This window comes from Rhinolophus sinicus, chromosome 16 (genome assembly GCF_057876585.1).
Source record: "Rhinolophus sinicus isolate RSI-liver-muscle chromosome 16, RSI-T2T, whole genome shotgun sequence".
In the NCBI taxonomy this organism is placed as follows: domain Eukaryota; kingdom Metazoa; phylum Chordata; class Mammalia; order Chiroptera; family Rhinolophidae; genus Rhinolophus; species Rhinolophus sinicus.
Window position 1 is genome coordinate 21,573,040 of NC_142516.1, and position 13,603 is coordinate 21,586,642.

The 13,603-nt window shown below is 50.7% G+C and overlaps 1 protein-coding gene across 7 annotated transcripts in view; it reads left to right on the forward strand.

Annotated features, from left to right (window-relative positions):
* The first annotated feature begins 2,532 nt into the window (after positions 1 to 2,532).
* Positions 2,533 to 13,603, forward strand: part of EPB41L4B (erythrocyte membrane protein band 4.1 like 4B) — a 117,219-nt gene continuing 106,148 nt past the window's right edge. For 3 of the 7 annotated variants that reach the window (XM_074330801.2, XM_074330805.2, XM_074330803.2), the window contains exon 1: positions 2,533 to 3,435. In XM_074330801.2, coding sequence (XP_074186902.1) covers positions 3,130 to 3,435 — 306 coding nt within the window. In that variant the 5' untranslated portion in view covers positions 2,533 to 3,129. The remainder of the gene's footprint in view (positions 3,436 to 13,603) is intronic. The other 4 variants (XM_074330804.2, XM_074330802.2, XM_074330806.2 and 1 more) reach the window with 3 other exon arrangements.

Consider the following 13,603-nt stretch of genomic DNA (forward strand, 5'->3'; position numbering starts at 1 on the left):
CTGGAGAACTTCAGCCCAAGATAGTTCTAGACAGAAACAAAGTGGAAATATTGGGGGTTCTGAATAATAGTTTGAGGACCAAAAGGTCCATAAAAGAGTGATACATTGACAAACAGGATATGCAATTCTGGCCCATTCACACTGAGCATGGAGGAGGTCTGAGAAATGGCAACTAAACATCTTGAAGGGCTGGTTATAGAGCTCAGACAGCAGGGATGGGTCTTTTTAGGTCAAAAAGGCAAAGATTAAATAAAGTACCTAACACTATGAGCAGACAAAATGCAAACTTGCTCATCAAATTTGAAATTCTGAAATTGAAATTTGGGCAACATGAAATTTAATCAAAGGAAAGCCGGAGCCTCTGTCTCTCTTCAGTGCTTAAATCACTATTGTGATGAAGACTCGATAAGATCAATGAAGTGATAGGAAGTGTCTGACACAGAGGAGGTACTGCTCAAGCTAAAGCCATCTGGAGTCCCCAGGTGATTCTAAATGACGCGGTACTGTCCGTAGTCCATGGGATCTGGCATCAGGAGTCATGAGTGTGAGTCCAGCTCACTCCAATCTTCATTTCCCCCATCTCTAAAAGGCAACAACAATCCCTACCCCACAGGGCTGTTATGACATTGAAATGAGATCCTGCATTCATTCAACGAGCATTTATTGAATGTCTACTATGTACTTTCCAGACAGCAGGCCAGATGCTGGGTAGGGACATACGGACACATAAGCAAAAGTCCTGTCCTTACGCTGTGTTCCCTCTGGACTATCTAGGGGATAATCTGTTCCTTACCTTTTCCAGCTTCCAGGAACCACCTGCATTCCTTGGCTCCTGGATGCATCACTGACTTCTGCTGCCATTGTCACACCCCCTTCTCTGACTTTCACCTTACTGCCGCCCTCTTATAAGAACCCTTATGATTATATTGGGTCCACCCTGATAATCCAGGATAATCTCCCTACCTCAAACTCCCAATCTAATCAATGTAACCTGCCAAGTTCCTTTTGCCATGCAAGGCTCTGGGGATTGGGATGTGGACATTTGAGTGGGAGGGGACATTTTTCAGAGACCAGGAAGCTGATTGGGCTACCTTTGAACACCAACTTGCTGATGGTATTCTATTAAGTCAAGTCTTGTGGGGAGGAGAGTAGAGTGGGTATCTGAAGACTGACTGGCAGGTGCCCCCTCAGAGTATACTGTCACACAGTATACCCCTATAGAATCCTAGAGGGAACACTAAGCAACAAGTGAGGGTACTGGCTGCTGCCATTCAGGAGCCCTGAGACCTTGGGCTAGGATATTACTTCTCTAAGCCCCAAACTCCACCTAAATCAATGGGGAGAAATAGAACTATCTGGAAGGGTTGGAGTGAGGATTAATAAAAATATCATCCATGAAATCACCTAAGACAGTGCCCGATCTTCAGTAAATGTCTATTTTCGGAATGCCTTGTAAAATCATCCCTTCCTCTTTCTCTGTCTCTTTTGCTGTGGACACTGCCTCTATCCAGGCCTCTCTGAAACCTTCATTGCTTGCCAATCATGCCACATGCCTCAGCCTGGCAGTAGTTAGGAGCAACGGCTTTGAAGCCCTGCAAACGAGTCCCTATTAACCATGAAATCTGGAGCAAGTCTTTTAAGCTCTCTAAGCTTCAATTTCCTTCTTTGTACAATGGGGATAAAATCTCCTATAGAACCAGGTTGTCCTGAGGATTAAGTGAGATGATGAATGGAAAGGGCTTCGCACAGTGTCAGGCACAAGAAAATAGTAGTGTTACTCTTCTCAAGAGGCCTGACCTCCTTTCAGCCTCCTTGTCTTCTACACTCCTTCCAGCAACACTGCACAACCCAGTTACCCAGCAGCAGGCCTTGAACGTGTATACCTGAGCGGCAGCGTTTATAAACATTTCCCTCCACCTCCGATATTCTCAGTGTGTCCTATCCTATTCATTCTCGGGCCTCAGTTCTACTCTGCTTCCCAGTAACTTGTTCGGCCTTTACTAGCCTTCTCGGTATGGCTATTTATGCATGCCTCTGCGACAATACTGGACACGAGTTCCTTGAGGAAAGGGGTTTTTCTGAGTAGTAGTTTGCAAAAGTACTCCCCCTCCTTCCCTGGCCTCAATTTCCTTATTTGGAATGAGCCCATTGGACTGGAATGGCTGAAAGAGACCTGCCAGCTCTGCAATCTTAAACTGAATGTAAGTGGCAGAGACTTTGTAGATTACCTGGTCCACCACTCTCCTTTTCTAGAAGGGGAAACTGAGGGCCCAGGAGGGTCTTCACTTAACGCTATTCTCTCTTTCTGGCCTGCGGGACAAAGCTCCCCGGAGGGCACAGAGCCCTGTTTTCCTATCTAGGTAAGGGGAGACACAGAGGCGTCTGCAGGGCTCGGGGCGCCGGAAACACGTGTGTGCTCACCTACGTGTACACACGTGAGCACACCTACAGCAGCAGGGGGCACTCGGGCCGGCAGGGGGCAGCACAAACCCGTTTTGCAATTACCCGGCGCAGCCCCGAGGGAGGAGGGCGTGCTGCAGTCCCGGCGGCGGTGGTGGTGGTGGTAGCTGGAGGTGCAGCCTCCCAGGTGGGAGGCGGGGGCTGCGGGCGCAGGAAAAGGCGCCTGGGGAGCGGGCGCTCGGCTGGGCCTCCTCCGGCCCTGGGCGCGGCGCGGCAAGGGGGAGTGAGTGCGCCAGGAGCACGCAGGCGCCCTGCTCCGGCTGGCCCTCGGCCGACGCGCGGCGCGGCGCGGGAGCAGCCCGCAGCCCGCCCCCGCGCCCCCCGCAGCCTCGGGCCGCCCGCCGCTGGCCGTCGGGAGCGGCCGCTGAGCAGCAAGCGCAGGCCGCCAGCCCCGGAGAGCGCACGGCGGCAGCGGCGGGACGGCTCCGGGGCCGCCCCGAGCGCGTTCTCCCGCCTGCGGCCACTCGCAGCCGGCGCTGGCCGGGCCGGCGCGCCCCGCAGGCAGCCGGAGCGCGGCCTCAGCCTCGGCGGGAGCGAGCCCCGGGCCGCAGCCCGCTGGAGGTGGCGCGGGCGGCCGCGGGCACTGACGGCGTCGCGGGGTGCTCCCGGGCGGGGGCGCAGCGGCGGCGGCGGCGCAGGGGGCGGAGGCAGGGGGCGCCCCCAGCCAGGATGCTGCGGTTCCTACGCCGGACCTTTGGCCGCCGCTCCATGCAGCTCTACGCGCGGGGCGCGGCAGGGCGCGGGGCCGCCGGGCTGGGGGACGAGCGCGACGGGGGTCCGCGGGGGGGCCCGGCCGCCGCCGCCGCCTCCTCGCCGCTGCCCGCCGCGCCCGGGGGCAGCGTGTTCCCGGCCGGCGGAGGGCCCCTGCTCACGGGCGGCGCGGCGGTGCACATCTCCGCCGCGGGCGCCGCGAAGGCCACCCTCTACTGCCGCGTTTTCCTGCTCGACGGGACCGAAGTGAGCGTCGACCTGCCGGTGAGTGATGGGGCCGGTTCGGGTCACTGGCACCCCGATCCCCTTCCCCATATGGCTTCCTCTGGGACGCTCCCCTAGCACCTTTCTGGGATCCCCTCCCCCCTTTCCCTGAGAATACTCCTTAATCCAGGTTCCCTCTCGGGTTCCCCGTCCCGTGTCTTCCGGGACCCCATCCCAGGCCGGCGCCCTCTCCTTGACACATTGCGCTGCTGGGTTGCACCTTCTCTGGCTCCCACCTCACCATTTGGGCCTCACCCCTTCCCCAGCGCACCCATTTCCCTCGTCCCCGCCCCCTGGCGCGGGTGACAGGTGTTACCTTCGCCCCCCAGATTCCAGCGGGGGCCTTTATGGTGTTGAGTTATTGGTTAGAAAAATCTCAAAGCAATGCAGGGCTGCCCTGACGTGGCCCCCTTGCCCCCGCGAAGTCGCCACCAGGCCTGCTACCCGGCAGGTGCCCCAAGTTTGGGAGCTAATCAGGGGACCGTTTCCGCTCTCTCCTGATCCCCTGTCGGTGCCTTTTCCCTCAGTCTTCATCCCCCAAAACCCCTGTGGCCGGCAACTTCGCAGGGGCTACGCCGACTTGGGAGCTAACTCTAGAATCGACTCTCTTGGATCTGACCAACTTTGCTCCCGCAGAGCCCCTGCTGGGGCGCTGGGAGTCGGCCCTGGGGCGCCCACGGGGCTTGGAGAGCCGGACTTTCCCCAGGGCAACATTCCTGGGGCTTACAAGGCACCCCAGGGTGGCGGCGGCGCCGGGGCCTGAGTTCCCGGCCTCCTGCCCACAGGTGGTTGCACCCCACCCCCATCCAGCAGAGAGCTAGGCCGGCGCGGCTGTCCCCGCCAGGCTGTCCAGCTACCAACGTGTCTTTCTAGCCAAGGGGCCAGATCTGATCAAATCAAATCTGCACATTAATGGGGCGCCTACTGTGCACCAGGCGCTGCGGCAGATGGTGCCTTTGGGAATCTTTGGGTGTGACCGAGGACACAGCCGTGATTGAGCTTTAGATGAATGTTACAGATCATCTCCAGAGTTTCGAGTGGGGGGACAAACGTAACCTGGACTTCCAAAGAAAGCATTTAGGCCTTCCCGGTGGGGGCAAGTCTTTGGACTTCACGAGAGAACTAGGAACATTGAAGGGTTTTAGATGAGAAAATCAGAGCCTGCCTGGCCTGTGTAGGTTTCATTTTGAGACAGTTTCAATTTATGGCAATTTTATTTTTGTGGCTTCTAGTGCTCTCCATAGGATATCATTTTGTTATGATAATACCCTTTTGGGGTTTTTTTATTCATGGAAAAGGAGCCAACATTCCGGAGCTTAGAGCTGTTGTCTAAAATAGCATTAAAATGTTACTGCTGCCCAAGATTGAGGCTCTCCAGCTTTTCTTCAGCTGGGAGAGGAGGCCTGGAGAGGTGGGAGGGGTGGAGAGGGGAGCAGGCTGCCTCTGGAGTGGGCAGCTTGTGTGTGGAGAGGATGTCATGCATTTTGCACCTGGGATCTGGGAAAGGAATGCTCTCCTTGGGAACTTTGACAGTGCGCCTTGCTGATGGTTTTCTTCTCGTCTGTTCCCCGGGGATGGTTCGTTTATAAAATGTATTGCTTCTGTCAGGTTTGTGAGACAGGCTTAAGTGGTGTTTCTGGGATGAAAAATGCAAACTGAGTAAAGTGCACGTGTGGTGAAATAGACCCAAACAGGTACACAAAAGAACGGGTCGGGTCGGGGTGGGAGTGTTGCCTTACTACAGCTGGTGGAGCCCTCACTGGAGGGGGTGGTGGGGTATTTGCATCCTAAAAGGTTTCTTCACTGTATAAAAGGCTACTTGACAAAAAATATTTACCAGGGTTTCTTATGATGGCAGATTTCTTGATGCTTTAATATGTGATTTAGTGAACTCCACGTTTTAGCTATACAGAAATACACACACACACACACACACACACTCACACACACACACACACACACAAAACACTCACTCCAAAGGCAAATAAAAAGCAAATGCTGGCTTTTGTTATGTGAACCCTCAGGGAGGAAAGATGAAGAAAAATCACCCGGTAAGCACAGCTCATCCATTTAAAGATTCATTAGATATTAGAACTGCACCACAATCTCCTACGCTAGGCTTCCCAGATAAGAGTTTTAGTTCTTATAATTAATTCTTGGAGTAAAAGGTTAGCACCAGGCAGCCAGCTCCCCATGAACTTGTAGCATGTGTCTTCCTTCCTCAGAACCCATTTCACGAGGCTCCCTTTTTTTTTGGCCTTTGTCCCCACTTGTCATTATTCTCCTCTTCTGGGTCCCTGGGTTTTTACCGCTTCCCTGGGCTCTGGTGTTGCATGGCTGCCTGGCACACAGATAGCTTTTACCTTTGTCCGCCATACCCCTAAGCTGGATTTTCTGTCTCCAGTCATTTCTACAGGCATTCAGTGCACTTGCCAGGCTGAGTGTGGCTGCTTTGTAATTAAAACTCTCTGGTGGTGTTAGCTTCAAGAATTCCTTTGCTAAGCATACTAAAAGTGGTTACACATTGCCATGAGCCATTTTATTAGCCCTGGTCACGACACTTGTGTTCTGAAATTGCCTTGAATACAACACCCCTCTCATTGTGACTGCCAGGGCACTTCAGTTTAGTTCAGTCAACACTTACTGGGTGTCTCCAGTGTACCAAACGCTGTGCCTTAGACACACACGTGAATTGGAGGTGGCCTTGGGGCTCTTGGGAAACATAGCTTTTTATTCTAAGTGATGCTAAGTGATATGACAGGCTCACCCAAGACAGGGTGTTGGGGACGGATGGGCTGGGGGAATTGGGAGGACTTCCTGGGGACTTTGACACTTGAGATGACACAATCTCAAACCCAGTGTCCCTTGTGCATTTTTAGTATGCCTATTGTGTGAAGTCTACTTCTTGGCCAAGCCACAGCCCAATTGTTGTATTGAATAAGGGAAGAAACAACTGTAATTGTCTTCCCAGCGGTCCTCTGACAGGCCTGGAGCCCCTTGCCTGGTGGTGGGCCACGGCCCCTCTCATGCCTGAATGTTCTCAACCTTTGCTATGGATAGTCACTTGTTTCTCAATCCTTGGTAACATGGGAATAAAAAGATCTTTTTAAAAACCCACCTATACACCTGAAACTAATAAAATTAATTTTTAAAAAAAGAAGAAAAGGAAAAACAAACAAACAAACAAAAAAAAACCCACCTATAACATGCAGTTGAAATGGGGTTGGCTTTATATACTAGATGCCAGGGGAGGCCTTGGCTCACCCTACCAAGCAGAGTGCCACTCAGAGCTGTTCCTCTTCAGAAAACCTGGCCCTGACTTGGAAGGTGCCCTCAGGTGTGGTCTGGGCAGAGCAGGGCAGGACTCCCTCAGCCTGCCCTAGACACTTTCCTTCTATTAATGCAGCTGAAGATCCCATTAGCGTGCTTGGCAGCGGCACCCACTGTTGACTCATATTAGCTCTCTGTTGACTAAATCCCTGGCATCACTTTTGCTCGTGCGGCTGTTGCTCAGCCCCGTCTCCCCCCACCCCTGCGTGCACAGTCTTCCAGCAGCTCTGTGTGGAGAGCTGTTAGGGTATGTGGCTGGCTGGTTAGCACTCCCACTAGGCCTTGGAGGGCACAGCTTTGTAGGCCAGTATTGCGTTTGGTGCAGTTGCTTTCATTGTCTCTGGACCTCCACGTTGACTCATTGTGGAACAGTGGAAGCAGGGGGCATATCAGGATGAGGAGAGCTATTGGTTGAGTCTTGCAGGCTGGTTGTGCGGCCTTGGGCAATGTCAGCTCTCTGAGCCTTGATTTTTCTAGTCTTTAAAATGGGAATGTTGGGAGCATTACATGACAAGAAGGATACAGACAGCATCAGTAAACGGCAGGGTGCTGAAGGGTTGCTGGTAGGTGGTAAGTTTACGTCTCGCGCCTTCTCTTTGGCCTGTAGAAAGGGTTTGGAAAATTCTTTAGTAATGAACATTAAAAATAAATAAATAAATAAAGCTGTGCCAGGAAGGCTAAACATTGCTCGGCTCTCCTTTGGTGGAAATTAGAAGTTGGATGTAGTATGAGAGATGGGTTTAAATTTCATTTTGGATGAAAAAAGAATGACCCCCCCACCCCCGACAAATAGAAAAATGCAGGTTCTTAGGTTTTTAGGGTCCCATAGACCATGCTGATAAAGATCATAGGCCTTATTTTGGAGTTGAAATAGACCCTGGACAGCCCACATCCCATCCATTGTGTATGGGAAACAGGCCTGTGGAAAAGAAGTGACTTCCCTTTGGTCACTCAGCGAAGAGTTGGAATGGGCTACTTTGGTAACCCCGATCGTGTAGCTTTTGGGGGTGAGCGTGGGATCAGCGGTAGGAAAGAAGACGGCCCCCTAGTCCTAACACAGGATCCCAGCAGGGTGGTGAGCTGTTCCTGGCAGCTGGAAATAGGACCCATTTCCCCAAACAATGGGAAACAGCAAAAATCGTTCTCTAACTTCAATGTATACAAAGGTCATCTGGGATTTTCTTTTCTCCAGTTAAAATTCCCAGAGCCCATTCTCGGAATGTCTGGTTCAGTAGTTCAAGAAGCTGAACTTCTAACAAGAACCTCAGGTGATTCTGAGGAAGTTGGTCGCTTCACATCCTTTGAAAAGCACTGGCTCTCTAATTGAGAACAGAGGGCAGCCCCACTGTTAACTACTGCTGTAGGCAATTCGGGGTGTGTGTGTGGGGTCACTGGCCATCTTTGAGCTGGGGGTTGACAGTATCACACCTGAGCTTTAAGGAGCCTGTTTTCTCCGCAGCAGAGTGGAGGCTGGGCTGGAGGAGGGACTGGAGACCAGTTATGCTGTCGCAATAGTCCAGGCGCGAGGGGATGACAGCTGGCCAGGACCAGGGTTAGCGTGTCAGAGCAGTTTACAGGTGGAGTCATTGGAGTGTTTGGGGGAGGGGCAGCCTTGGAGGCAGAGTGGAGTTCTAGCTTAGAGGGCATGATACCTTCCCCCTCATTTGTGGGAATAAATTGGGGACCATATAAGACACCCAGGAAATAGGAGAAGGCCCCTCTTCATTTCTGCCCTCTCCCAAAGTTCTGGCAGCCATGGGTAGTTAGGGACCTTGCCTTATCCCAGGCCTCTGGGTGGCTTGCTTTTTCCTGACCCTGAGGGGGGAAGGTATTGGTTCAAGGTGGTCTCCCAGTGCTTACCCCACTCCCACCCTCTCCCACACGGTGATTGAGACAATGGGGAGCCTTGGATACTTACATGGGTGATGAGTTTGTATATTTTTAAAAATACCTTTGTTTTAAAAGGAGGGTTGGGGGTGGGGGCAGAGAGGTGAATGGTGAACATCCTTCCCAAATGGGATATAGGTGTAACCTCTAACTAACTCTGGTCCACACCTTCTAGATTGTCAGTGATAATATGGGGTGTGTGCGTGGGGGTGGGGAGGTGTCTGCCCAGCCTCCCCAGTCCCAGTAACATGACCCTGAATAAATATTAACTTGCTGAGCACTTTCACATGCATAACCTCATTGAATTCTGTCCCTAGTGCACTGCCGTGGCTGAAGGCACAGGTCTGTTTAAGTCTGAAATGGCCAAAGGGGGGAGGGACAGGTAGAAGGACTTCCCCTTCAATTCTTGCACAGGGACTTAGGAAAAAATCCACTCGATAACCACAGAAATCCTCCACCCACAATTTGTCCTCAAAACACGTGATGCATCCTTCTCCAGAGCCTGGCTGCCTGCCTCCTCCTTCCCTCTGGATGGAGTGTTTTCTTTCCTGCAGGACCCTGGTCTGTCTGTACTCCGGTTTCCTTTCTTCCTGTGGCAGCTGCCTGCAGGCAGGATCCGCTGCTGCTCCATCTTGGTGTTTTTGGTTTTTTTTCCCCAGGTTGACTTGTGCTTTCCTCCCTCACTTTCATTTCACACTAGAACATGTTTAAAGCAGAATGATTATAAAAGGTAGAGAAGCAAGAGAAGTTAAACCATCATCTAAAATCTCAGAGGTAACCACTGTTAAAATTGTAGTGTGTAGCCATCTGCATCTTTTCCTTGTTTTTAGATACAAATATGCATTTGGGGTGAGGTAGTCCCAATGCAGAAGGGGAGACAGTGTAAATAGATGACTTATCACCCCACATGAGGGAGAGGAGTGCAGAGGGTGAGCCACTGAACTGTGGGGTGGAGTTGGAGAATGTTGGGTGCCCAAAGTGACCTCGTGTTGTCCCAAAGGATGCATAGGCGTTCAGCTGTTAGATTTGGTCTGAAGGTGTTGGGGCAGAAGGAACGGGTGCAAATGCACGGAGAATGGGAGCTAGAAAACCCCCTCCCTCTGGGTCTGGGCTCCTTGGGGTAGGGGAGGATTATGAGCTCGCCTGGTATGTCCCTGAATCTTAAAATATGAATGAGGAACCCTTGAAGAGCCGGAGTGTCTCGTCTCGAGCACTTAGTAAGAGCCAAGGCTTACTGAGCATTTTGCTGGTGCTGTGCTAAGTGCTTAAATGATTGTCTTGTTGAATCCTCACGAAAACTCTGTTGGCAGTTACTGGTGTTATCCCTGATTTGTAGAGGGGAGGGAATCGTGGCTTAGCACACAGTTTAAGAAACTTGATCCTGTTACATGGTTAGTAAAGGTAAACTCTAGGTTTGAGCTCGGACAGTCTGGCCGGAGGAGCTTTGTGGTCTGGGGGTTCCTCTGACAGCAGCACCGAGCGTGGGAGGAGTGGTAGGTGGGTCCTGAGCCTGCCCCTGAGGTCCCGAGGTGGAAGGGGACCCTTGAACCTCAGAATATAGTTTCACCCAGGGCGTATTCTGGGTTGATGGCCATAAATCTTCAACACTCAGGTCAGAAGTAGGCCTGTTTTTTGAAAATGCTCAATAGCACAATATTAAAATTATCACAAAGAAAAGCATTTTTCATATTCTCATCCTGCTGCATAGTAAGTGGTTGGTTTCACTTCATTCCCTTAAATCTTTGTATACATGTTTGTAAGCATGGTGTGTGTATCCTTTTTCCCCTGCCATCCAAGCCTTCCTGACACACGTCTCAGCAGTTTGTCCCCTCTTTTGTGCTTATTCTGAATTACTTAAATCCACCCCTTATTGTGTGTGTGTGTGTGTGTGTGTGTGTGTGTGTGTGTCTTGGGGTTGGAGGTTGATACGCAAAGCACCTTTCTACCTCTTAGGAAATCCTATCCCCAGGCTGGCAGAATCTGTGGTGCTTCCCTTAATTGCCACCGTCTGGGAAGGTATTATTATCCTCTTTATGCCTGGTCTCAGGGGGCAAATGACCTTGGGCCACTCAGCTAGCTAGCAAATGTGGTAGAGCCAGAATGGAATCGAGGTTTCCTAACTCATCTTCCAGTGTTCTTCCCTCCGGCCCAGGCTGTGCACACCCCGCCTTCCTGTTTGACACGTGTGCTCCTTGGAACTCCCTGGGAAGGTCAGACTCCTTTGTGATTTGACAGGTCAGAATTTCATGCACTAAAACCCCCAGTCTCTTCTGAACTTCTTTGCTCTGTCAGCATTTTTAGCGTTTGGGTTCTGTCTACCATTTCTCAGCATTTTTTGCAGGTTCTTTTCCCCAAAGTCATAGCTGGCTGAGTGCCCAGGCTTTCCTTTTTGAAGTGAAGAACTGGAAAATGATATCCCAAGGGTCCTGTGCCTCCACCGGGGTTATCCAGAGCTTCCTTGTTGCCCAGCACTGAGCTCAGTCCGAGGGGTGGCATCGTCCCCACTGCTGGCCGGGCGGGAGGGGCCTGCAGAGCTGGCCCCTCTCGGGTCCGTGGGGTCTCCAGTCTGCCTGCTTCGTGATCGCATGTCATTATATCTTACGTGAGCTCAGGCGGGTGAGGTAGGTCTGACAGTGCCTCGCTTTACCCTACCTGCTCCCTTGTCCAGCTGCACCTGTCTTGAATTACGGGTTTTGTAAAATTGTGGTAAAATGTAAGTACCAACAGAAAACTGACCCTCTTAACCATTTTGTAGATGTACAGTTAGTGGCATTAAAGTCCATTCACATTTGTGCAACGATCGCCAAGATTCATCTCTAGAACATGTTCCCAAACGGAAGCTGTGTGCCCATTAAACACTAACTCCTCCAGCCTCCTTCGCCCCCAACTTCCGAGAACCACCATTCAACTTTGTCTTTATGCACTTGACATTTCCAGGTACCCCGTGTAAGGAGAACCATGCAATATATGCCCTTTTGTGTCTGGCTCCTTTCACTTAGCATAGTGTCTTCCAGGTTCATCCATATTGGCACATGTGTGTGAACTTCATTCTTTTTGATGGCTGAATAGTATTCCGATGTATGTGTATGCCCCACTTTGTTCATCCATTATCCGAGTGCTGGATTTTTGTGCCAGTCCGGGCCACCCTAACTCAGTCTTGAATGCCCTTCCCTCCTGGTTTTATTCTTGGCCCTCTGGCCCCTCTGCCCTGGGACTGTCCTGCTTCAAGCTCATCCTTCTTCTGGCTTGTCTGGTCTTAGTTTCCCCCCTTACATTTCTGTCTGAGTTGCGAAGTGTTGGCAAGTCCGCTGTGCAGTGCATTCTCTAAATTTTTTCATGGTGAGACATAAATCCAGAAGTGTGTCTATGACACGAATAGTTTAAAGAAGAAAAATAGAATGAACATTCACATTCACACCACCCAGCTTAAGAACGAAGACCATCGCCATGCTGTTAAACCCCCTGTTCCCTTCCCCATCCCACCCCCTCCCTCCCGCTCTCCTGAGTTGGTCTCTCCTCCTTTCTGCTTCTGATGGGTTCGCTGCATAGGTTTGTTTCCCTAAACGATACGTTGTTAGTTTTACAGGTCTGTGGACTTTATATAAACGGATTTTTCACTCACTGCTCTGTTGGTGAGATTCATACATATGGACGAGGTAGCTGTAGTTCTTACTGCTGTGGAGTTGTTTCATTGCAGGAATCTATTGAAATGTACCATTTGTTGTGGACTTTTGGGATGTCTTCGGTTTGGGGGCTATTAGAAAAAAATGCGGCTTTGAGCCTTCTGGAATTGGTCTCCTGGTGCACATATGCAAGCAAGCATCTCTCTGGGGTGTGTACCCATGAGTGGAATGGCTGGGAGGGTTGTGGGCAGAGCCTTTTAAGATCCTGTGAAATTTTTTTCCACAGTCCCAGCAGCATATAAAAGTGTCTGCTGATCCGTTCTTCTCCAGAGCTTGTTACTGTGCAGCTTTCCTGTTTCCTGTTAACCAGTCTGGTGGGAGTTAGAAGTCCTTGTGGTCTTCACTTTCCCCCAGTTATTGATGGAGTTCAGTATCTTTGCACGTGTGTATGAACCATCTGTATTTTCCTTCTGGAATGCTTTGTTCTATGATTTTTGCCTGGTTGTTTTTGTTTGTTTTTTAGTTGAGTTGTATTTTTCTCATGTTTAGCTCATTCTTTGCTGGTCTTGATGAGCTTGTCTTTCATACCCACTTCTTCTTCTGAGGTAAGCTCAGTGGAACCAGAGAGCACTTCTCTTTACATCTCCTAATCCATATGCTTCCCTTGCAGGCCTTTCCTCACTAAGTAGGAATTAGTGTTTTGACTTCAGTTTCTCTGTGAATGACCTGAATGAAGTCAGTTGGTGCCGGTGGCTTTTGGTGAGTTATTGCAGGATCTAGGTATTTGCTTCAGTTCTACAGTTGGCACAGGAAACTGGCCTTATTTAAATGAAGCATCTGAATTAGGGCACACAGAACACTTAAGACAGGTTTCTTGCCCTCAAGAAACCTGACTGGAGATAAGTCACTATAATAAGCTCCAAGGAAGGCCTAAGATGGGGAGAGTGGAGGGAAAATGGATGACCTGGAAAATTTCAGAGAGAACAGCGGGGAAACAGCTTTCCTGGTGGCCAGAGTGGCATATGCAAAGGCACTGAGGCTTGAAATAATGCACCCAAGGTTTTGGCTCCTTGCTCAGCCCCTGCCCGCTGATCCTCATTTCCCATTGGATGTTGCTTCTTTGAAAAGGTTGAAACTCAGTCTTTGGAAAATTTTTAGTAGATTTGATAAAAGAATGCCTTTTTTTTTTTAAATTCTGCGTTCATCTTCTGTTTCTTCATCAGCTTCTTGACCCTGGTTTTGAATGTCTCCCTTGACCTTGGAGTCTTTCCTTCTCTAGCTCGCTCCTGTTTGGGTTCCTTTACATTCTCAGGCCCCCAGTGAGCCTT